We start from the raw sequence: 25,081 nt of genomic DNA, 5'->3' as shown, positions 1-25,081 counted from the left end.
TGATGGTACAAACAAAAGTTAAATTAAAATGTAAAAAGCCCTGAGAGATGAAGACGGTCGAGCAACCTAATCAATGGTGTCCTTGTTGTTCCAGAGTGGACTTCTATGACCAACAGCTGCAGCGTGTTCTGTGGTCACCGGATGCATCACCTGCTGAGACGATGAGTGTCCACAAGGACCACAGTAAATAACTCTGCACTTCAGAAGTGATGACAGAACAAGAATTTCACTCAACGGACCCCATCTCACAAGAACCCCATGATGAAGAAGAGTTAAAATTGTCCAGTCCTTTCACAAAACTATTGACGAAACCCACGCAGATCTTGTTCACCCAACAGCATCATCTTCTTCAACACAATTCACATTAATCAGACTACACCTGCCCCGCAAGATATCAGCCAAACTGCTCTGTGCCATTTTTAAAACCTTATACTGACTCAAAAAAGGTAGTCAAACAGATAACACATGAATGGACAGCTAACTCATACTAAACTGACCAAGTTAAATGCCACCTCAACAAGCACAAGCCCTCAAGATGCAGATGGTTTCACTAAGTTACACGAGAAACAACCCGTAAAAAAAACTTACTCCACAAGCACTACTGAATTACAGATAAGCACCAAACTGAATAAACACAAGAAACTATACTTTGACTGACCACATAAGATTAGATCTGAATTCTTGTACAAAAGACTGTTGAAAACCACCAGTGTAACAATAACAACATCAGCTACCACTTACATACACATACTGACCACTAACTAGTATTTCTGCAAACACATATTAAAAAATAGCTGGAAACCACAAGACCAATAAAACAATCTGTATTTTCAATCTCAAACCATCTTTTCCATAAATTCTGTATGCCAGAAGGAATATTACACAAACAAACAATTATTTCGGCTTCAGAAAAAGACAGCAAAGAACCAACATTAAGGTGATTAAACGATGACCAAATATAACTAAAAATTAGTTTGGAAATAAGAGCACACAAAAAGAACCATAAACACTATCGACTCCTTAGAACCGAGTTGTTATAAACAGCAGGTTGTTTTGTGTAGGGTTCTCTATGTTAACATCAACTACTCTTCATTGCAAACAACTGCAGTCAAGGAACAGTTGAACTGGAACACCAGGTTTCATGAACACCACTAACAGATGTAACAAATATTTCAGCCTAAATCCATTTGGTGATATAAAGTCCCCATCAGCAAAGTAATAAGATATATGAGGGTAATAACATCTTGCATAAACTTCTTGCACACCGGACGATCTCTTTGCTTTTAACTAGCACTGAACATCATCACTTGCTTGTCGTGTGGAGTACTTCGAAATATTTCCTGGACATCTCGTCTCATGTCTGGAAAACAATATTCATTCTTAAAACACTGAAATCCAAAAATGAAATTACAAAACTATAATATACCATCATGAGATATATCAGAGAAAAAACACAGTAAAACTTACTTTTCCTTTATGATAAAAAAAAAAAGTGAAACACTCCATCTCTGATGTAATTAAGAAATTACGCTTCTTTTCAATTAATGTTATGATAATGTAAACCATGTGGTCATTTTGAATGCATCACAAAATTCTACTAATAAATCCAATTATACTTCAACAATTTTTCTTTTTACCACAATTAAATTCTAACATTATATAATATTTAGTTGGTTTATTTTGCAAGTAAAAATTTATAAAGAATGCAAAACTGTAATTTTTGTTGTCTGAAATAGATATTACACTTTTTTTTTACTGGCTTCTAGTTATATTCCTCCCTATATTTTTCAGTGATCACGTTAATTTTATGTTCATGCACCTGCTATTTCTCCAACTAAGATTGTACTGATTAAATTAATGCTTATGATACTATTATGGGGTTCTTGTTATCTTTTAAAAGTATTATTTAAATCTAATAAAAATCAGAAAATGAATTACTTAAGTTAACATTGTGGTCTAAAATATGGCAGCACCATTCTAAACATTAAGCAAATACTTTTCAAAAAAGTGTTGAAATTGGCATATGATGTATAATAAATACCCACATTAATATAAAACACTAATTTAATTAGATATATGAGTGCTGACTACGAATGTTATCTCAGACTTAAATGTCAATGAAATGAACAGCCTCAATTATTTACTTCAACAGTAAAAAACATGAAAGCAACGACAAAAATAAATCAAAATCAGCTACACCAGTGGTTCCCAACCTTTCTTATGCCCTGCACCCCTAAAAAATTTTAATATGTTCTCGCACCCCTCACAGTAATTATTTATTTAAGAATAAAGGTGAAGTTGGCCAAAACAAATTTTTATGATTAGTTTTTAATGATATATAAACAAACACGAAACATTTCGAAAAGAAAAACATTACAACTAAAAGTTGCATAAACCATACATGGCCTACAAAATAATAAATTTTCATCCATGCATGAAATAAAATTTCTTTGAATTTGAAATGTTCATGAGCCAATTTAAATTTAATGACTCTTTTGTTCCTGTTTATTTCTTACGAGTTTTTCAAAGCGTGGCACTTCGCTGCTGATAGCAATCCGCAAGTCTGCCTGTGCATCCAAGCGCTTACGTTTCGTGTGTTGTTTACAGTTGTACATTAATATTTCAGTCTGCACCGGTGACGATAGAAATTATATAGTTTATCGTAAGAAGGTAAAAAGCTACATCTCTAACAAGAAAAATATGAAATAAAAATCGAACATAATTTTTAAATATATAGGACAGTATCCTTAATATAAACAAAAAACAAATGTTATCTTGCACCCCCTGGAACACTATCTGGCACCCCTGGTTGGGAATCACCGAGTTACACAGTTGAACATTTTTATGGTTTCTGATGTTCTTTTCAAATCTGATAATATTCTGTCCAATTATGTTTACACAAAACCTGCAGGAACATTTCTGAGTGTATTGCCACAAAGTAAATACAGTAAACAAGACCTGTGAAGGAAAACTGCAAACCCTTTGTATGTTGAATATATTGTTTATTGTATTTAAACTTGCATACAATTTTCTTAGTTACTGAAAACAAACTACAAATATTAAATGTACTGACTAAAAATTCTGTCAGCATAACATTATGCTCGACAATGGTAAGCATGAGAAAGATTTGAAAGTTGAGGTTAGTGGTCACCACAAAATCTTTGTCACTCACGTTATATTTGTGATTTATGATAGGAATTGTATGATTCAACTAGCAAATTAAAGTGATAAAAGAAATAAATTAATGGACATTTAACATATTACAGCCGACTAGTTTTATTTTATCAAGTCAAATGTTTTGATGTAAAATGCAAAAAAGACAAAATTTGTTCTTTTCAAAACAGCATTGTATAACAAAATACGAGAAATTTGATGGATTCTTAGAGACAGAAATGGTATTTATATTCACAGTAAAGCTACCAAGGCAGGTTGCTGTGCCTGAACCATACATCATAGACAGCAGCTATTCAACTGCATCCTAATACCAACTCCTAAGGATTTACTGTCTCTCAATGTTCAATGTGGGAATATTTTTAATGTAGCATGGATTCAAATCCAGCTGTCCAGTTCTGAAATCCACAAATCTATCCCTCGTTACATTGAACCTACAAATTTTACACCGTGAGTTTTAAAAGTCATACTTTCAGCACCCTTCAATTTGGAAAAGTTAAGTAAACCTACAAAAATAATTAAATAGAAAAAAAATATTATAAACATCAAAAGTTTTCTCGACTTAAAAGAACTTACCCTGAAAATAAGCTATTTCACTACTAACAGCATGTAAGTAGATTTAGAAATGAACAATTTGAATCATATGGTGAAGATCAAATATCAATAAATCTTTACTTCTGAACTTATAAATCTTTTATTCATAAGACAAGTATTTCAGGTAGAAGTTAATAACCAATACCTGTTTCTCACAGCTCATTAGATAGGCTAGAAATTGCTGAAAATTACAGATTTACTGTACACAACTCAAACCTACTCACTATTTTCACAAATCAGTTTCTCCTGCCATATTTAAAAACTTGCTTTCTATTGTATTTGTGAAATAAAATAAAACCCAATAAAAATTTTTGAATTGTGGTCGAATAGTTAACAAAAAGTGTATCCAATGATACAATCAACACAGTTTGGTCACCGAGATTCCACTGGTATACATTCTATAGTTAGATCATTATATTAGTTATATTATTCATTAAGATGTCTTAGTTTTGATATTCGTAAGAAACTCGATTTTATCAAAACATTAATAATTACAATGAGTTAAAATTAAATTTGACTTAATAAACAAACCATTGCTAACTATACATGAACCAACATCTTCAGTCCCACTGACCACTACTGTATCTTACCCAGTTGTTCCAGCATCTTGTCACACTCGCCCAAGATGAAGTGCTTCACTTGTCTCAGGTTCAACTTTTGTTACGCACCAGGGCTAAAATGCGACCAGGAGTTCCGACAACTATGTGGGGACAGTTGGTCTTGAGGACCTTCTCATCATTGGCAATGTTCATACCTCCAAAGAAAACACCTACTTTGATGGTTGGCATGTACTTAGAAAATCGCTCGTATTCTTTAGAAATCTGAAAAGCCAGTTCTCTGGTGTGACACATTACAATTACAGAAACCTGAAAGGTGTAAATGTGAAGTTTTGTTACTATGGCACAAATAGAAAATACAATAAAATTGTTCATCCTAAACTTCTGAAGAACAGTAAGAGCTTTATCCAACATGAACACTTATTAAATTTTTTAACAAAATCATTGTGTTGCTATATTAAGAGTAAAATGACAAGTTATCCAACTAGTTTTGGTAACACAGTTGTCATCATTCCTAGTTCAATGATGGTAACTAAAACTAATTGGCTGTAATTATTAATACATGTTTTTGTTTTTAAATATTTTAACCTTAAACAGAAAGTTACTGATACTTCTTTGGGTAGTTTTACTTCAATATTTATCATACTTATAATAATAGCATTCTTGCAGTATTAGTATGTGGTAAGAAATATCACCAAAAACTTATAAAATTATTCAATATACATCTTTATACCTATAGTGTTGGCCATATGTATAAGACACCTAATTAATTCAAAATATAATACAAAAAGTGGAACTTAACTGGAAATGGCATATGGGAACAACTGCTTCTTTCTCAAGTAACTTTGCAATTATTTAAAACTATTCCCATAAAAAATCAGTAACTTATCACATAAATTATGCAGCAAGATTTAAAAATTACATTACTGCTTAATTTACAAAAAAATCTTTAAGTTTATATAGGAATAATTAATGTTTTAGGTACAAAACAGCATTATTCATTGGTTATTTCTCTTTTCAAATAAAGTAATCACAACTTATGTCCAACATAATCATGGTTACCTTGTAGTTTGGGGGACCTATCTACACCAAATAAATACATCACCACATTAAAGTAAAAACCCACAAATGAGTGTCAGTCCACCCACTAAAATAGAAAGAGAATATGTGCAACTACCATTATTGGGGAGAGAGAAAGAGAGAGATTCAGTTTCATTGTTAGTAATGAATGTACTTGCAAAGAATGTGACAGTTTTTAAAACTGCACACACATAATGATACCCATATACTACTGCATCCCTATATCTTTTTCCAACACTAAATTTAAAAAAAAAACAAAAAACCAATAATAATTTTAACTGAAATTATTGGTTGGGGCCAAGTTGGAGATCACCGCCAGTTTAACCCACACTTTTTTCACCAGCCTCCACATTGACAAAATACAATACAAGGTACAAACAATCATTAAATGCACCACAATAAAACATATTTCACAAATTTAAGTTCTATGAATACATTAATCTTACTTGGTTGTCCACAGGATCCAACTGCTGAAGTGTGGCCAGTACAAAAACAGCAGTCTTTCCCATACCAGACTTGGCTTGACATAAAATATCCATTCCTAATATTGCTTGTGGAATACACTCATGTTGAACTGGAAATATAAAATCAAACCCACTTTATTACTTAGAGTAACTATTTGGGCTAAATATTCAAATTTCTCAGTGAAACTAAATGTATATAAACCAAAGTTCAACTAGAAAATATCAATATACATCTTGCCTAACAAGACAATGCAAAACTAGAGGCACTATACAACAATGATCATATTTGGCTCTCGAAAAATACGAAAATGTATCCACACATCATAATCAGATGGGCCATTTCAGTGGAACAATGAAAAATATTCTCCATGTCCACACTTCCAATCAAAATCCCAATTATTTTTGACTAATTTATAGAAAAGTGAAAAATCAGTTCCTATATTAAAGGATAGGGGTTTTTAAAGAATTCCGAGACCTTGACCCTGCAAAAACAAATCGCTTCTAATGTATTAGGTTGAGGAATAATTTGTGAGCGATTTTAAATAATTTCATTCAAGCATTACATGCAAGACTATACAATACTTCAATGCATGAACACATTACACCCAAAACATTTATTATGATACTTTATTTCATGTATTACCTAGGTATATAGTATGCATTGTTTTAAACGAAATTGCAAGAAATTAAATGCGAAAAGCAGATGGTGTCGAAAATGCTCGATTTTGTCCACTTGACATTCCATTTAATGAGCTGAAAATGAAAGCAAAAATTAAAGACATGAAAACAAAACACACCATCTATTAGAGCAAAAAATTATCTACCAAATGACATGAAATATTTTGCGAAAGCGTTTTATTTATGAATATATTTGTTTAACTTGAAAAAACGCTCACAAATTATTCCTCAACCCAATATTTCAGGACTGCTGGTATGGGTATTAAAACTTTATTAATAAAGCAGAGAACAATGTTTTGACCTTAGGTCATCACCAGAGGTTTAACCTGAAGGTGACCTACAAAGGTCAAAACATTGTTCTCTGCTTTATTAATAAAAGTGTTAATACCCATACCAGCTATCCCGAGATACATTTTTACTTCAAGTGGGTTTCTCGTCATCACAAATCATTTCTAAGTTGGATCGTAGTCCAAATGTATGGAAACTTGCACCTAAATTCATTCAGCCATTTTTGAGAAATCTCGAAATGTTGAAATACAGAGATTAAAATGGGAAAAAATATTTTAAGAAAAACAATTTACCTTCTGAAGGATGCTCAAATCCACAATCTACAATAGCTCTTAAAAGTTCAGGTTTCAATAAGAAATCTCTAAACCCTGAGCTGTGGATGGATACGTAACCACCAGTTGGTTTCTTTGTTTCTGCTACTATTTCATTGGTCGTTTGTTCCTGTTCATCTTCCTCTTCGTAATCCAATAGCTCAGTGTCATTTTCAGCCATGATGCTAATTTATCAGGTTTGAAGCAAAGAAAACCAGCTTATCTGGAACCATAAAAATAATTTAGGAAAATATTTACCATTTGTTTCAAGTAACAGGAAAATATGTCTGTTACACATTTTCTACAAAGAGATACCAAACCTTAATTGTTGTAATACTGCTTTGTAACAACCTTTTCTACAGACAATTTGAAGGAATTGGTACCAATCACAAACATGCATTTATACCAAGTTTTGTCTACCATTACAAAGCACCTAAAAAACTAACTTAGCAAAACTAGCAGAGAAATTTTAATAGCAAAATCTGTGGATTTTTTTAAAGTTTGCATACAATTCAGTCAGGTGTTTTGACAAAACTATTTAACTTGTATACTTTTATCTTCAATTCAACTTGGTTAAAACAATCCGAGCTTTCACGTAAACGAAAATGTTCAGACATTTCATAACATGGCATAGATATTTTCTTATTAATGAAAGTTGGTACTTGTATTTTGCACACATTTTACAATTTGTTATTAAAATACACAAAATATATTAGTTGTAAATGAACATTCAGACTTTTCTTTTTCACTTAGTGCATTTTCAGAAAATTGAGTCTATGCTTGAAAACCTACAAGAGAAACTTTACAGTGCCTACTACACTTTTGCACCAAGTAATGCATAATGCCTAAAGATTAAACTAAAAAATTTCTGGTGACTACCTTTTATCTACACATTAGGCACTATTTTCCATTAGTGTAAACAGCTGAATTTACTGAAAACTAAATGTATTCAAATCATGATTTATCTCAAAGTATTGCTTTAATTTGGACTTGTTTCCTAACATCCATTAAATGTTATTTGAACCAGTGATATCCCAAAATGTTATAATACTCAAATTTATTATGCTGAGCTTAAGGTCAGCCAACTTTGTAGACTTGTTAATTTACACAACATATACTTTGTTCACCCTATTGTCTCTCAAACCAATTGCTCTAGAAACTTCTATAGTAACACACTACAGTAATAAACATTTTCCAGAAAGCTCCACATACTGTAAAATAGGGGGAAGCTGCATTTTGCACAACTTGTGTTTGTGTTTTCTTATAGCAAAGCTACATCTGGCTATCTGCTAAGCCCACCGAGGGGAATCAAACCCCTGATTTTAGTGTTGTAAATCCAGAACGCATTCCCTGTACAAGCGGGGACACATAACTTATGTTTTCTAGAAAACTGTGTAATTAGTTCATGCTGGTCTCAGTTAATTAGCACTAACAACCTCTTACACACGGAATTTTTTTTTTAGAGACTAGATTTAAATTTTAACGCTTGTTCTCAGAAATGAAAATACAAGACCAGTCTTAAAAAATCAAAAGATAAAAGTAGAACTTTTTTATTCTTAAGCCTAGGTTATTTTATACACCTAAACAGAACATGCTTTGGAATTACTGAATAATAACCAAATTACTTTTAATAAGTACATGGAGAGGAAAGTGCCACTTCCATGCTAACAAAGTTTAATGTGTGTATTTAAGTGGTTTTCTGGAATACTCTGCTGAAAGTCACTGGACAATGCTCTTATAAAAAGTTAACAGGAAAACAAAACATACGAGCCTTAAATTAAAATATTAAACAAACAGAAAGTTAACTTGATTAGTAATATTGGCGAGAGAAGTCCAACCAGTAGTTTTAATAAAAAGTAATATCAACATTCTGTAACATTTTACTATGTAATAAACTGTATAAATCATGTGGCTTTAGTAAAAAAATTGATGTTATATGGTGTCACACACGCAAATGTTTGTTTTACAAACTGATTTTAATTCTGCTTACCACAAAACATTTCCATGCACTAAGCTTCAAAAGAAATAACAGCACCTAAGCTGATGGTAATTCAACATTCTCAATTTTATTAGATTTAATTAGTGGTTCAAAGTGATTAGCATACTTTCATTCTAAGAACATGCATTACACTTCTGTGTACAGAGAATGATGACGTATTACTTAGACCAAGAGTTGGCAAACATCCTTTCATTACAGTACATGCAAAGTTTTGTAACTATACTATCATTTGGACATGTTCAGTATAGATGGCACTTCAATCAAAACACAAACAAAATTTTGGAATAGTGGATAAGTCACTCAAATGAATCAAGCAACGCTCTGTTACTAATAGCAATAACAACAGAATTATGGGCCTATTTACACACACCAATTACAACTTATAAAAGATAATTTTGTCTCTACACAATGAACCAGTTAGCCCTCACTTGTACCATTATGTGCAGTTTTGGTCTCCATATAAAAAAAGAATACTTTTGTATTAAAAACTATTCAAAGGATGATTCTAGAACCAACATAAAGGAACACCTTTATACCTATATTAATTAGTAACCTAACATCTAACAGCAACGCCCCCTACAACATCATCTTTAAGACATGGCCAGCAATGAGCCATTGCTAACTCTTTTTGATCTGAAGGTGACCTAGAAAATTCAAAGCATTGTTCTGTACTTTAAAGTTTTAATACCCATAGCAGATGTCTTTACAACAAAACTTTAAGATTTAGAAAAGAGAACATAAGGACAAGTTATGACAACCATGTATTTTGTGTGAATAAATTATGGAATCAATTGCCTTTAACAGTAATGAGGGTCAGCACATATTACAAGTTCAAAAGGGAGTCAGCAAGTTCCTGAAAACTAATTTTTCCAGTTTTTCTTTAGTTGGTATGCAAGGACAGCCTTGACCTTGAAAAACCAAATAGTCCTTTGTTTGAAAGGTCCATAGGTTAAGATATGTTTTTCATGTTAACAGCACAGGTCACATCCATTCTGGAATTTGTACTTCATTGTCTAAAGCTGGTCAGTTTTTAAAGATTCACTAGGGTACCAACAACTTCAGGCCTTACCTCCCTTCAGACTTTCATATTAATATCATCTCATGAATGATCTTAGTTTTGACTGGCTCACAAAATAATTGTTGGAAGTTAAGGACAAAGCTAAATAATGGGCTACCTGTATTCTGCCCACTAGGTGCAACAAAACCCATTTTCTAGCATTTTAAGTTCACAGACAATGCCACTGGGTCCTCACAAAGGAATTTACCAACATTGGATTGCCTTAACTGCACTTTCTTTTCTGCCTCTTTGCTGATCAAACTTTATTTTGCAAAATTTACTTATTTCAGTCAGCTATGAAATGTGAGGGTAGGGTATACTATCAGGTGGAGGTTCTAGTATTTGCTTAGTTATTTTTGATGGGCTATATACTAGTATTAGTAGTAAAGAATGGTGGCATTACATTGATTAAAAAACAAATAATGAGCTTTGAATCTGATAATGATAAACTTAGGAAATTAATACGAAAAGCAAGTAAACATTTAAAGTTTGATAACATTATTATGATGCATGACTTCTAGAACTGTGAAACTAGTATATTCCGTTACCTTGTTTGCTTTTTAATTTCTACTACACCAATAAGAAGTGACACAAATATAATTTATTATCAGAAAAACGAGTAATTTCAAAACGTTTTAATAAAAATAAGATTAAAAAAACCCTACTACTAGAACGGTTTTTTCTTCAGTTTTAGCCTCGGAGACAGTATGACGTATATATAAAAAATTCCAAAAATTGTACGGGTAGTTTTAATATTATCACTATTATTATACATGGTATGATTTTAATAGAAAATGGTAATAAATCCATGAATTTCTACCTAATGCTCTGGCATGTTTTCCAAATAAGCGATGAAATACGTTAAGAATCTTCATTATTCTTAAACAAGACACCGCCACTAATTCATTTCTTACCACACCTTAACATTATTTCATAGTAATTTGTTCATCAAGAGTTAAGCCTAACACGGACACACAATTACATTATAAAAGTTTAACACTGAAAATCGTTGATAAGAAAAATAAACCTACTAACTAAAACTAACAAAACATACTTCCCTAACTGAATAAGTATTCATATAAATAAATACAAATCTACAAAGATCAAAACTGATTTACTTTGACCTACCTTCAACAGATTTGACACAAACAATACACAATCAACAATGGCTAAAAGAGAATAACGTAATAACCCTCGAGACCAGTTATTGGCTGAAAAAAAATTAGAAAATAAAAAATAAAATTACATCAAAATTAATATATTCAGTAGACGAGAAATATATGTGTCATTTGTCCAACGGTATTATTAAATATATGCATCATGATATTAACATTTTAAAAAATCAATTTGGAAAAATATTAACTTATTATATTATTAATAACTACAAACAAACAGACCATTATACAATTCCTAACTGTCTCGAGTCGATTTTGTGAGATCATCGACTTACAAATAAAATTTATTGAGACAAAATTAAAAAAAAAAACATCATATAAATAATTAATAACACTTAAACTAGGAGACAAGTAATACTAAAGGAGGTTAAGCTTGATGTGTTTGAGATGAGGAAAAATCCACATCCTCTCCCTCTACAATGAGAAATAGAAGAGTGTAATATAACACTTATACAGTACTTCAAATGTTAAGGGCCTGGCATGGTCAGGTGGTTTAAGACGTTCGACTCCTAATCTGAGGGTAGTGGGTTCGAATTTCCGTCACACCAAACATGCTTGCCCTTTCAGCCGTGGGTGCGTTATAATGTAACGGTCAATTCCACTATTCGTTGGTAAAAGAGTAGCCCAAGAGTTGGCGGTGGGTGGTAATGACTAGCTGCCTTCCTTCTCGTCTTACACTGCTAAATTAGGGATGGCTAGCGCAGATAACCCTCGTGTAGTTTTTCGCGAAATTTAAAAAACAAGCAGCAAGTACAATGTTAAACAGCGGTTATGAGAAGTTAGCATGAGTGAATCACCCGCTTGTGAGGGTGTCCAAAGTGCACTATTTTCATCAAAGGTTGCCAACAGTTTCAAATGAGCTTTTAGCCCCTACAGTATCAATAGAGGTGACTCCTTTACAGAAAAAAACTGTCGACCAGGTCGACCTGTAATAAACCATGAAAAGTGAAAGTTTATAGCAATATTAACAACTTTAGGCTAAGAACCTAATAGACCACAGCAGTGTCTTGCATTGATATAAATGTTTCTGAAGTAGTTCTTGTAGTATTATAATAGTTATTTTGAATTCATTCTTTGTTGTGAATATGTGCAGGTTTTATTTAACATGCAGTCAAGAAAACTGGCTTTGCTTGAAATTACCTTTATTTCTTTACTGTTTCCGAAGTTGTTAATGCCTACTGTCGTTCTTGGAGAACATTTTTAATGCAATTTTGTGTAAGTATGTCAACTTAATGCTCTACCTCAAACTGCTGTTTGGATGATATCAAATGGTTATGATTCAACACTTATGTTATAAGAATGATTAGTCACGTGATAGTATATGTTGCATTGATTAATTATGATTAGTTTGGTGTAAAATATCATTAAATACAGAACTTAACTGTCAGTCCAGTAATCTGGTTAAAGCAATGGCTAAACATACGTAAACTGCAAGTGTATATGCTGTATTTAGGCTTATAGTATATAATAAACACTGTTCTTTTTTACAATTTGTGTCTAGTCTTATTTCTTAAGTCTCCAAGTGGAACAAGTGGTAAATATACAGATTTATAATGTTAAAATCAATGGTTCGGTTCCCTTCAGTGGACACAACAGATACCCTGATGTGGCTCTGCCATAAGATACACACCTATCCCTCAAGTTTTACTCCCCATCACACCAAACATGCTCGCCATTTCAGCTGTGGGGTCAATCCCACTACTTGTTGGTAAAAGAGTAGTCCAAGAATTGGCGGTGAGTCAATTGCCTTCCCTCTAGTCTCACACTGCTAAATTAGAGAAGGCTAGCGCAGGTAGCCCTCGTATAGCTTTGCACGAAATTCAAAAACACAAACAAAGAAAACAAACTTAATTTTTACAAAAAATAACTTAGTAAGAGATTTAGTAATACACCATAACTAATATATTGAGTGAATCTTTTGTTACTTAGATCAACCCAATATGTTTCTAAAATTAACTGATTTTATCTGAATATATCATATCACTGATGGAAAATATTATTATTCACCTTACATAGCGTATTCTTCTATGCAGTCAGCTTTTCCAGGATAAAATGCACATGACACGAAAACGGGGAACGACCCAGAACATTAGATATCTAGACTGAAAAGAATTTAACCGTATTCTATAAGCAACATTCTATTGCCAAAAGTATATACACACATGACTCGAAGCGTTCATTTCCAAAAACTTTAAAATTGTAGGTGAACATGAAACACTCAACTTACTAAATTGAAAAATAACAACAACAAAAACACGAAAAATATTTTGTATGTTACAAAAGTTCCTAAATCACATTTTTCTGAGGTCAAAACTTAAATCATAGTTGTCTGGAGATTAACAACACAGTAAAATAACATGAAACATATTGATATTTGTTAGGTACTTTAGACAATGTTAAATATAAAAAATTACAATTTATGCTCGTTATATATGAATATATACAATTTTTTAGATACAAATATACAAATACTGTCGAAGACAGAAGTTTGCCAATTTAATAAGGTGTTTGTTTGTTTTGAATTTCGCGCAAAGCTACTCAAGAGCTATCTGCGCTAGCCGTCCCTAATTTAGCAGTGTAAGACTAGAGGGAAGGCAGCTAGTCATCGCCATCCACCGCCAACTCTTGGGCTACTCTTTTACCAACGAATAGTGGGATTGATCGTTCCGTTATAATGCCCCCCACAGCTGAAAGAGCGAGCATATTTGGTGCGACGGGGATTTAATAAAGATGTAACGGATATATTTTTATTTTTTAATAAAGGTCTTTACATTTTAAAGCTTGTCTGAAAAATCGTGATTTTCAGAAACAGATTACATAATTTTTTGAAATCTACAGTTTGTTTCTGGAAAAGGAAGAAATAGCAAAAAACATATTACACAGTTTATTGTTAAGCGTAAAACTATACAGAGGGTGATCTATGTTGTGCTGAACATGATGATTGAAACCTGTTTTTATAAGCGTTATTTAACCTTTCAAACTTGCCCATAAGATAACGAAAGATATAGTTATGTGTTATGGGAAGCTGATATACTATACCAGTCATAGTATACAATAGTTCTGTGATCTATGGGTACACTGATTATTGTTATTTCAGAAGTTTGTTGATGAAGGAAACATTTCAAACCAAAAATATCCAATATAATTTTTTCTTTGATATTTATTGCTTGTTTAAGATAAAAGAAAATAAACGTTTTAACCACCGATACTTAAAGAACTAAGGTATCATGGCGGGAAGCGATGACAAATTTCCTTGTAATGATTCTGGACCATCTAATCAGAATGGAACTTCAAATTCATCAGGAAGTGAAACAAACGAAGATATGATACATGAAGAAAGCAATATAAGTATGTGATTGTTAATGTTATACTGATAGCACTTTTTAATTTTAGCAAGCAGTAAAACTAAAAGCTCAAGTCGTGTGAATCATCAGGTGTAATAACACAGGCACAAGTTCACTTGCGTGAAGTTTATCACATGACTGTAGTAATTTTCCAAATTAATTTTGACTTGATGATTTAGCTCAACAGGCTTTTGATAGTAAGTGATGCATTATTATAAAATGAATAATAGTAATATTTAACAATACATTAATCACTTCATTTTTCTAATACTAATGTCTTGACTTGTAGTTGTAGTAAAGTTTATACCTAGAATATGAATTTTACGATTTGAAGTTGGAACAGCCCTTTTTAACCATTGTCATATAATTATTAAGTTTATTAACTTAATACTTATATATTACAACCAACTGTAACAATATCATTTATAACAGAACATTGAAGTATCTTGCATCAACAATCCTTTATATTTTATAAACACTGTTTTCCCTTTAGGTTTTGTTAACCTTGAATGTCGTGTAATTCAGGACAGTGCTTCCAATGTTTGTTTTATATTTTACTTCAGTGATAGATACTAACACCGGTAATAAACTTTCATAAAGGCCAAAATATGAAATATATGAGATTTACAAATTAAGTTCATTTTCTACCTAATGTGATGTAACTTAAAGTTAATTGAATATTTTGCCCTATTAAACCTTAAAAGTTCTCTATTTGATTTGCTACCAGACAATAAAATTACAGTTCAAGGTGGTACAACTATTGGCTGATGATAAAATGTCTGATCCATTTATTTAACATAAAGTTCTGGGACGCTATGGAACCCATTGCTTCATGCTTTAAACTAAATAAAATTAAAAAATAAAAATGCCTTAAAGCCAGTTCTTATCATTTATATAACTATCAAGCTTTTCTTAAACTCACTGAAATTTGGCCCAGCATAGCCAGGTGGTTAAGGCACTTACTTGACTAGTAATCTAAGGGTTGCGGGTTGAATCCCCATCACAACAAACATACTTGCCCTTTCAGCCATGGGGGCATTATAATGTGACGGTAATCCCACTATTTCTTTGTAAAAGAGTAGCACAAAAGTTGGCGGTGGGTGGTGATGACTAGCTGCCTTCCCTCTAATGTTACATTGCTGAATTAGGGACGGCTGGTACACACAGCCGTTGGGTAGCTTTGCACAAAATTCAAAAAACAAACAAACATTTAAATTTACTGCCTCTACAACATTTGAAGGCAACCCATTAAAGGCCAACCACCCTGTTAGAAAAATAAAACTGTCTTAACTGAAGATGACACCTACCTTGTCAATATTTATACATGGGTATCTTAGCCCAACTATTCTCATTGTTAAATATGAAAAAAAGATTATACATCAGTATTGTCAGTTCCCTTTAAAATCAGAGTTCCTCTAACTCTGTCTCTTTTTGTCAAGAGAAAACAATTTGAGAGATTTCAATCTCTCCTCATATGACAATCCTTGCATTCCAGGCACCATTGTAGTAACCCTTCTCTGAATCCATTCCAACAATTTAATGTCTTTCCTTAGATAAGGACTATAAGACTGAATACAATACTCTAAAAGTGGTTTAACCAGCGACCTGTACAATGAAATTATAACCTCTTCAGACTTATATTCAGTACTTCTGTAGATACAACTTATTTGCACTAACAACAGCACACTGCTTGGATGGCTTTAGACATTGGTTGATTATTACACCAAGATCCATTTCTTTCATAACATTATTAAGGCTGTTCCTATCCAAATTATAATTCAAGTGATTATAAACCATGTGCATTATCTTGCATTTATTATAATTAAAACTCATCTGCTGTTTATTTTCTCAACATGATAAATGATCTGAATATTTTTGTAAAGTAAGAGAGTTCCCTCCACAGAGAGATTAACTGAAAAATGGTAATCGTTACTATGGTAATCATGAACTCAACACCAACCCAGTGTTAATTATTTTGTCTATGAGTGTATTGTTTTAATTGGGTATGAACTTGCATCAGGCATAAATAAAGATGAGACAGCTCAGCTGAATGATAAGGAAAAATGGTATGCAAAATAAACATTATAATAATTTACAAAAATGTAAAGTTGCTATTGTAAGGTTTGGTATGGCCAGATGGTTAGGGTCCTTGACTCATAATCTGAGAGTCATGGGTTCTAATCGCTTTCAGCTGGAGGTTATAATGTTGAGGACAATCCTATTATTATTCATTGGTAAAAGAGTAGCCCAAGAGTTGGTGATGACTAGTTGCTTTCCCTCTAGTCTTACACTGCTAAATTAGGGACGGCTAGTTACAGATAACTCTTGTGTAACTTTGAGTGAAATTTAAAAACAAACAAACAAATACTACTGTAAATTAGTTTATTGTCCTGTACAAAAATGAGTTGCATGCTAAGGTGAAGAGTTGTTTATTTGCAGTTTTGATAGATTTTGATTAAGTAATTGACTGTTTGTCACGAGTTGCTGTCTTATAAATTAACAGTTGATGCTGTGGGTTACAAAACAGTAAGCATATCAGAGAGTAATGCAGTAGAATAATTTGGACAAGAGTAATTGAGTGGAACTTGCCAATAATTGTAGGTATTGTTATAGGGGGCGCTTGAAGCAAAAACAACAAAATTAATTTACTTTATAGGTACTTTTCAAAAATAATAGATAGTGTAATTATTTTGTGGATCTACCTAGATGGGTTTTGAAGTAAACCAAAATACCAAAAATTTATTTATTTATTTTATCTTTCTTTTTATTATTATTTTATTATTTACTTTTTATTTCTGGCCTAACTTTTCCTTGATGTGACTTTTCCAAATTTGGGCACCAAATATTTTGTGCTCAAACGAGGTAACCACTCCAAACTTTAACCTGTTTATCTCCTATATGTCACAAGATAAAATACATGCACTTTTAAAGGAAATATTGTTTAAAATCACCAGAAAGACCAACTCGGTAATTTTATTGTAATGTTGATCGTTTGATTAATCCATTTTATGAATTCATTATTGGAGTGAACAAAACTTTGAAGGTTTTGGTTTTTGTAAATTGGTGTTACAAAAATTAACTCTTATATGCTAATAGCATAGTTATGTTAGGATACAGTTGTATGCTCAAAATATCAAAGATATTTTGTACAATATTTTAGTTTAAATAATTGTAGGCAAGTCAAAAATAGAAATAATATTAAAAGCAGTAAAAAATTATGCTTTAGTGGAAAGTAAATACAGACATTCTAAACATAAGTTCTTAAGTAACACATAATGAAAAACTGATCAAATCTTAGCTCTTTTGACAGTTTCATCTCTCAGAATCATTAGGATGTACTTGATTGTGATTTACCAACCTTTTAATATTAAATGTTTTACAATATCTTAATTATTTAAATACTTGAATTCTAAAGTAATACAACAAAAAATGTTACAACATAGTTACTTGTTACAGTAACAGTATGTTGCATGATATGTAACATTATATGAAAACTCCATGGCATACACAGATTAATAACACAACTTGCATAACTGTTTATGTATGAAGATATTTATAACAAAAGTAAATACAGAATAAGGCTACTTGCCTGACTTACCACTACCTGAAAAACATAGTTTTACATCTGACCTGACAAATGTGTTGGTTAACCCAACCTCACATAAGTTCAGTCTTCAATATGGATCCTGGATGGTTCCTCTTGCATACTGTACATAATACATTAAATATACTATCACATCATATGATTTAAGCATTTCTTCAGTAAGATTCATAATATCATATTTTATGATCAAACAGCACTCTAAAAACAGTCTATTAACTTGACAAGTGTATTTATATACAATGCAAAGTCAAGTGCAATTTCCAGTCATCATGTGATGAAGGTAATTGAATAATTTATCTTCTATGAACACAAAAGATTACAAACAAATTTTCAAACCTTCTTCCAATATTCATATCGGTTGCTTATACTGTGTAGCACCACAGCTGTCACTGGGCAAGTTATAGAGACTTGTATTTATTAACTAAACTAATTATAAGGTAAGTGGTCTAGCAAACAATTTTGAACCTATTTTTAACAAAGCCAAGACTTAGTGTTTTACAGATTTCAAAGAAGATGAAAGGGTACAAATAACTGTGCATGAATTTGGATGGAAGTAAAAAACAACTTTTTATTTAACTGTCACTGAGAATGTATAAAAATACTGATTACAGTCTGATGTACTGTATAATATAACAAGTATTTATTAAACCTTAAAAATGATTTTCTTCTACTTGGGCAAAGAATTTTTTTCTAATTTGTTGGCAGTTTTAGATGAAAGTGAGAAATTTCACTGAGATTCAGGAATTATTCTTGTACTTTTCAAAGTTGATCTGCTAATGATAACGTATTTTTCTGTGTAAAAGAGAAAAATTATTTCTAGGCTTCCAGGGTTTATATGTAAGTGTTCAGTGTTGTTCGAGAATTTGGGTAGAATAAGAAAAACAAAATTCTTTAATTGCTTAACTAATTTAAACAGATGAATAATTTAAACTTCAATTCATCTTTATTTAAAAAGGACAAAGAATAAGCGAACACAACGACGACCGAAGAAGGTTGAAACGTTGTTCGCTCCTGTACATAAAAATTTTCTGAAACAATATCAGCCATTTTTACATATATAAGTTATGTTCTGTCTTGTAGTTTATGGTTAAAGGTATATCTTTGCATTTAAATAAATTGTAAGAGAATATTTTGACTTTATTACATTTATTCTAGGTTATGAAGTGCTGAATGAAACTTTGGACCAGATAAACAGCCACTTAGATTTTTTGGAACGCCAGAATGACACCCTGAATTCACAACTTAGGGAACTGTTAGAATCAAACCGTCAAGCTCGAGCGGAATTGCAAAAACTTCCAGATAAAGAAACTTCTATGACAGAAAACACTTCATAAGGATGAAGTTCTTTGACACTTAATTATTGTAGTGAAGTTTAAGTTAATAAGTAGTAGAAATATACCATGTTATTAATTTATAATTCCAATTTTCACTAGCAAAATACTTAAACTGTGATATAAGTCTCTGTTTCAAAAAAATAACATTTGAAAATTATTCAAGACAAATAAGAGCTACTTGTTACGTTTAACAACTGTAACGTAGTATGTGACTTACTTGAGGGTATATAGGAATTTTTTTAATGTTTGTAAAAACTGGTCAGATAAATATTTTAATCACCATATGACGTTGTCAGTCTAGCTGTGTAAATGTAATTTGTTTAATTATAACTTGGGGTCTGTCAGTTTCCATGCTTATGGTATTACTCAAAATGTATATGGATATATTAATATCTTCTATGTAAGTGTGTGCATGTGTATATAAATATATATATGTATAAAACAAAATGTTAATAAATGTAGATATGTGTGATAGCAGATTGTTATTTTTGTATCAAATTAAAGCAAAAATTAATTATTGTGTCAATGTTCATAATAATCATGAATTAATTTAGTGATGAAATCCATACAAAATAATTACTTCTTTACTGAGATAATTTCAGGTGACATTCCAATACACAATTAAAAACATTGATAATGTTGATACATAAAAAGTAAAACACCTGTTATTAAGTGCTAGTAATATATTTCTTTGAAATGCCCAACCAATGCAGAACTGATAATGAATGCAAGATGGTAAATATTCACTTCTTTGGAAGACTCAAGACCATGAACAGTTCCACTTGGGTTCAATTTATGGTTGAACAAAAGTAAATACTATTTAATTTTCTGATGATTAAAAATAAATTTCTATATTTCTATTGTGTATTGAATTACTATTTTTTTAGTATGGATTGGCTCTATTGTAAAGCTCCAGATTTTGAGCTGGTAGTATGGGATTGAATCCTTGTAGTACCACAAAATATTTCCCATTCATTTAAGTTGTAAGTGTATCATAAGAGTAACAGTCAACTACTTCACATTGTTGATAGGTGTCACATTTCTTTCAGCTTGGCTGTCTTTTTCATATGAAATTCAAAATTAAGTTTGGCAGTATAGCTTTGCCATAAACACAAAGTAATATATTATTTTTTTATGCTTGCTTTTGAGGCATGAAAGAGTTTAACTTGCATTTAAAAAGAAAAATGTACACGCGGAAGAGCAGCATACTTGCAAAATAAATAATATGGATATTAGGCATAGAATAATATTAATTAATTACAAAATGTTCAGTCTTTAATTTTTAAAGAAACCATTGGCCATATTTAATTTAGTGTAAAATATTATTATACTATCCAGCGTACATCAGAAATACCATTTTGCATAATAAATATTGCGAGGCCAAACGCTCTGATCAGTTTGATGTTTATCTTAAAAATTGATTATTAATTAATTGTTTTTAAAATAACTTGGACGACAGGTGGCTTATCGATACATTTTCTCCGAGGTCGAAGGAAAGTTGCTGTAAGTGTATTACATACACCTTTAGTTTTTCTGGCAGGTTATTTGTAAACAATTCACCATTACAATTATTTGTTTACCAGGCATACCAGGCAACTTGTTTCACTTATACGTCAGAAAACAATACAATAGAAAATGAAATTTCTTTCATTGTTGTTGAATATTTTGCCGCTACACTTGTTGTTTTTTTTATTTCGCAGCATTTTATAATAACTGACTTGTGATGTGTTTTTGTTGGTTTTTTTTTTTTTCTCAAGAAAGAATAGTGCCTTTCTAGAGCAAAAACTCAACTGGTGTTAGAAGTTCTAACTATTTCAGTAATTGGGCGTGTTGTTTTGATTATTTGGTAAATATATTGCAAACTAAAGTCCACTTGGAACTAATAACAGCATTTCGTTTTTCGAAGGTAACACGAAGTTGAACTGGCTATATTTATTGATAAGCCTAATTCCGTTTTTTGTTGGTTTTAAAGCACGAAACCACATTGTAGGCTATCTGCTTTGACGTCACACATCACCTTTACGTCATGCTAAAACTTTTCTTTCCTAACAAATAAAACATCTGCGGTAAAGTATTAAAACATTGCATATGTGAATAGTGGTCAGGTATTCCATTGTTGATACCAATGTATAATTTGTGAAATTTATTTGTAGTTTGAAATAAATGAAAAAGTGATCAATGAAAGCAGCAAAAAAATTAATAATTTTTGAAAATGAAAATTAATTATAGCGAATATTCGTGTTAGATACACAACTTAATTTCAAATAATGAGACTTTTAGCTGAGTTAGCGCAGAAAGCTCATTGCATAGTTTTGTAAAAATATATCTCAAAAACAAAGATAAAATATAAATATTAGGAAGCTTTGTTTATCGTTATGAACACTAGATAGCAGCACAAGCGAAAAAGGTGCAAGCAAAATATCAGTCGAATTACGGGTGTGTTTTCTTAGAGCTAAGCCACATCGGGCTATCTGCTGAGCTCACCGAGGGGAATCGAACTCATGATTTTAGCGTTGTAAACCTATAGACATAGCGGGGTTCAGCCGAATTACAAAATTTATAAAAAAAATATTAAAACGTTTTATAAAAGCATCATGAAACTAATTATATATGCATATATTCAAATTTAAGATAATTTGGCATTGTTTATGATCATTGTTGACGTATTGAACTCACCAGTAGTTCAATGGTAAGTCTCTGGGGTGTATAGCGCTAAAAATCAAGTATTGAAACCTGTATTGGGTCCAGGAATGATAGGCCAATGTGTCACTTTTGAGTTTCACAACAAACAAAAATTAACATACCAAATGAGAAATTTGTTACACACCTAAAAAGATATAACTTTCTGTTCAGTTTTGCGCTGAAATATCAAAGATAATAATAATAAAAAGCATTATCTTTTATTTATGTCTAACTAGACTGCTTTCTTGTTTATCTTTGGAGAAACTTGCAGTAAGATGTTAGTACGATGCGAAACAAATTACGACACGGTTAAGAAATAATACGTCTATATTCGGCCAAGTTTAACATTCAGTTCAATCTGTGTCACATTGAAATGATAATGTCTATGGAAGTGAAAGTAAATTAAGTTCTGACAAGTGAACGTTGAAATCTAATCCGCGCTTATTATCACATAAGAAAAGTAGATGAGGAACTAATTGTCTAAGCAGTTGTTTAGTTTAATGTGTTTTTCTTTTATAGCAAAGCCACATCGGGGTATCTTCGGAGCCCATCGCGGGGAATCGAACCTCTGATTTTAGCGTTGTAAATCCGTAGACTTACCGCTATACTAGCGGAGGACACGTTTAGTCTAGAAAATATATGTTTACCTGTTTCTCATTGCGTCCTTAGTGCCCTCTATGATGCCACTAGAAACCTACCTATCCTGAACACCATCTACCAAAAAAGTTAATGTATAGCATTGTATAAAAAAAAAGAGAAACTGTCAAAAATATTTATTAAAATATTGCCAAATTTTAACACCTAAGTACTTTAAACTGAACCATCTCCTGACCAAGAGGATACCTTCATATTAAATAGTTTATTCTAAAGTAAGTAAAGATTCCTATCTATAAATTTATATTCCAGATACATTTTCATTGTGTCAAATATCTACGTCTCTGAGACGCATGTTTTAAAAACAGATAACGAGTAAGGATCTTGCCAAACAAGAAATGTAACAACAACAAAAATAAAAAAATACAACAAACAAATTATGGTATCAAGTGATAATTTATTAAAACAGTCTTAGAACATTTAGTCTAAGCCGTTATAAATATTAGGAGCATACAAAAACGCCGATAGATAGTTAAAGCTATAAAAAACATCACATTAATGAAGACAATCCAGTATATCAAGTTGGCTAGAAAACCATTAGAAATAAATACACTAGACAGTATATCATGGTAAGATTACACTGAATCGTTAGTTAGATATTTTCAACCGTAATTCCAATAATAAACTATTCTAATTCTTGAAAACTCCTAAGAACTAATTAAAAATGTAATGTTTTAAAATGTAATAGGCCTAATACTAATGTTTTATGACAAGTGTGACTGAAATTCCAATAACATCTCAGAAAGTTAGCGGACTTAGAAGGTTGTTATTAAATCATCAACGTAAGGCGACAGTGCAAAATAATCATCATAAATTAATTCAAAAATGCAATAATAGTAAATTTTACGGTATGGATTTCAGTGATTACAACGTTTCAGCTTTTATCTAATGATGACTCGTAGCTACGAGTCGAAATGTTTAATCATTGAAATCAGAATTCCCATACTGTAAAAGTTGCTGTTAATAACTTTTATTTTTAAATTAATCTTCATAAATGTAATTAAACTACTGATTCATTGTTATAATCACTATAACCAATAAGGCTTAATGGAACTCATTTCAAAGGAAAATGGAATGGGCCATTACTAACAAAATACATAAAAAACAACAACCATTTGTTATTTAGATCCACGCCACCTACCATATAAAAAACGTGACTGTACTTTATAAGCACCTACATATTTGCAGTCGCATACATCAAACATCACAGAGTAACGAATACCATAAGCAAACGTATACTTGCCGCCTATGATAGAAAGGGTACGTGATTAGCCTAACGGTCATGCTAAAACGGTAACAAGTCTTATTACCTGAAATTTGGCATTACTTCATAACTGTTTATTCAATTTTATCTTAATAAGGTGTGCGAAAAACTTTAAAATGGTTTAATTTTTTTTAATCATAATTTTACGTAAAGTTTTCAGCGTAAATATTTCGCCACCTAAGATTTCCTCGGTGGTTTCGATAAAACAAAGCGAACGAAACATTACGAAAAAAGCATGATATATTTAAGAATATCGCCATTTATTTATGAGATGAAAATTATTTTCTTCACAATAGATTACGCTCTTCCATAACGTCGCTTTAATAATTTCAACTCTCTGAAAATTAATTAGGCACTGTAAAAATTAAACAAAAAATTCTACAAAAAGCAATACGTTGTGCCCGATACATGCTTTGTGTTTTTCGGTTAGTTGAAGTGATGCACAAAGCTACACAAGTGACTATCTGTGCTCTGCCCGCTTTGGGTATCAAAACTCAGTATCTAAAGTTGTAAGTCCGCAGACATATCGACTTGCTTTAGTTTCGTAAACTTTTATAAAAAAATTAAATGTAAATATATGTTTATTTTAGTTTTTGTTTTATCACAAAATGGAAGGTTTAAGTTGATGTATCCTCGTTTTGTTTTGTTTTTAACAAAACATGAAAACTATACTATAAACAACTATTAGTGAGGACAGATTTTTTTTGTTATTTACTTGACTAATTCAAATTCAAGAGCAAAATCAAATTTAAATTTTCTCAACCGTTTCACTAACAATATAAAAATTACTACTGAACAAAATCCAGTAATATCTTTCCAGTAACC

The 25,081-nt window shown here is 31.5% G+C and overlaps 1 protein-coding gene and 1 pseudogene across 2 annotated transcripts; one reads left to right on the top strand and one right to left on the bottom strand.

Annotated features, from left to right (window-relative positions):
* Positions 1-1,172: 1,172 nt before the first annotated feature.
* Positions 1,173-11,179, bottom strand: LOC143227990 (spliceosome RNA helicase DDX39B-like; annotated as a pseudogene). The gene is made up of 5 exons (XR_013015139.1): positions 11,020-11,179; positions 7,126-7,366; positions 5,849-5,976; positions 4,356-4,631; positions 1,173-1,360 (listed from the first exon to the last, which is right to left on the bottom strand). The product of XR_013015139.1 is annotated as a spliceosome RNA helicase DDX39B-like (transcript).
* A 3,108-nt stretch (positions 11,180-14,287) lies between these two features.
* Positions 14,288-20,130, top strand: LOC143228024 (bublin coiled-coil protein-like). The gene is made up of 2 exons (XM_076459368.1): positions 14,288-14,722; positions 19,478-20,130. The coding sequence occupies exons 1-2, from the start codon at positions 14,602-14,604 to the stop codon at positions 19,654-19,656; spliced, it is 300 nt and encodes a 99-aa protein (XP_076315483.1). The 5' UTR covers positions 14,288-14,601; the 3' UTR covers positions 19,657-20,130.
* Positions 20,131-25,081: the final 4,951 nt, after the last annotated feature.

This window comes from Tachypleus tridentatus, chromosome 10 (genome assembly GCF_004210375.1).
Source record: "Tachypleus tridentatus isolate NWPU-2018 chromosome 10, ASM421037v1, whole genome shotgun sequence".
In the NCBI taxonomy this organism is placed as follows: Eukaryota; Metazoa; Arthropoda; class Merostomata; order Xiphosura; family Limulidae; genus Tachypleus; species Tachypleus tridentatus.
The sequence above is the reverse complement of the archived record's forward strand: the minus strand, read 5'-3'. Positions and strand labels throughout refer to the sequence as shown.

What these genes read in the sequence shown, in the direction of transcription:
- LOC143228024 (XM_076459368.1), top strand. Translation starts at nt 14,602, where the DNA reads ATGGCGGGAAGCGATGACAAATTTCCTTGTAATGATTCTGGACCATCT. An exon ending in ACATGAAGAAAGCAATATAA is followed by an intron (nt 14,723 to 19,477) that starts GTATGTGATTGT and finishes CATTTATTCTAG; the next exon opens with GTTATGAAGTGCTGAATGAA.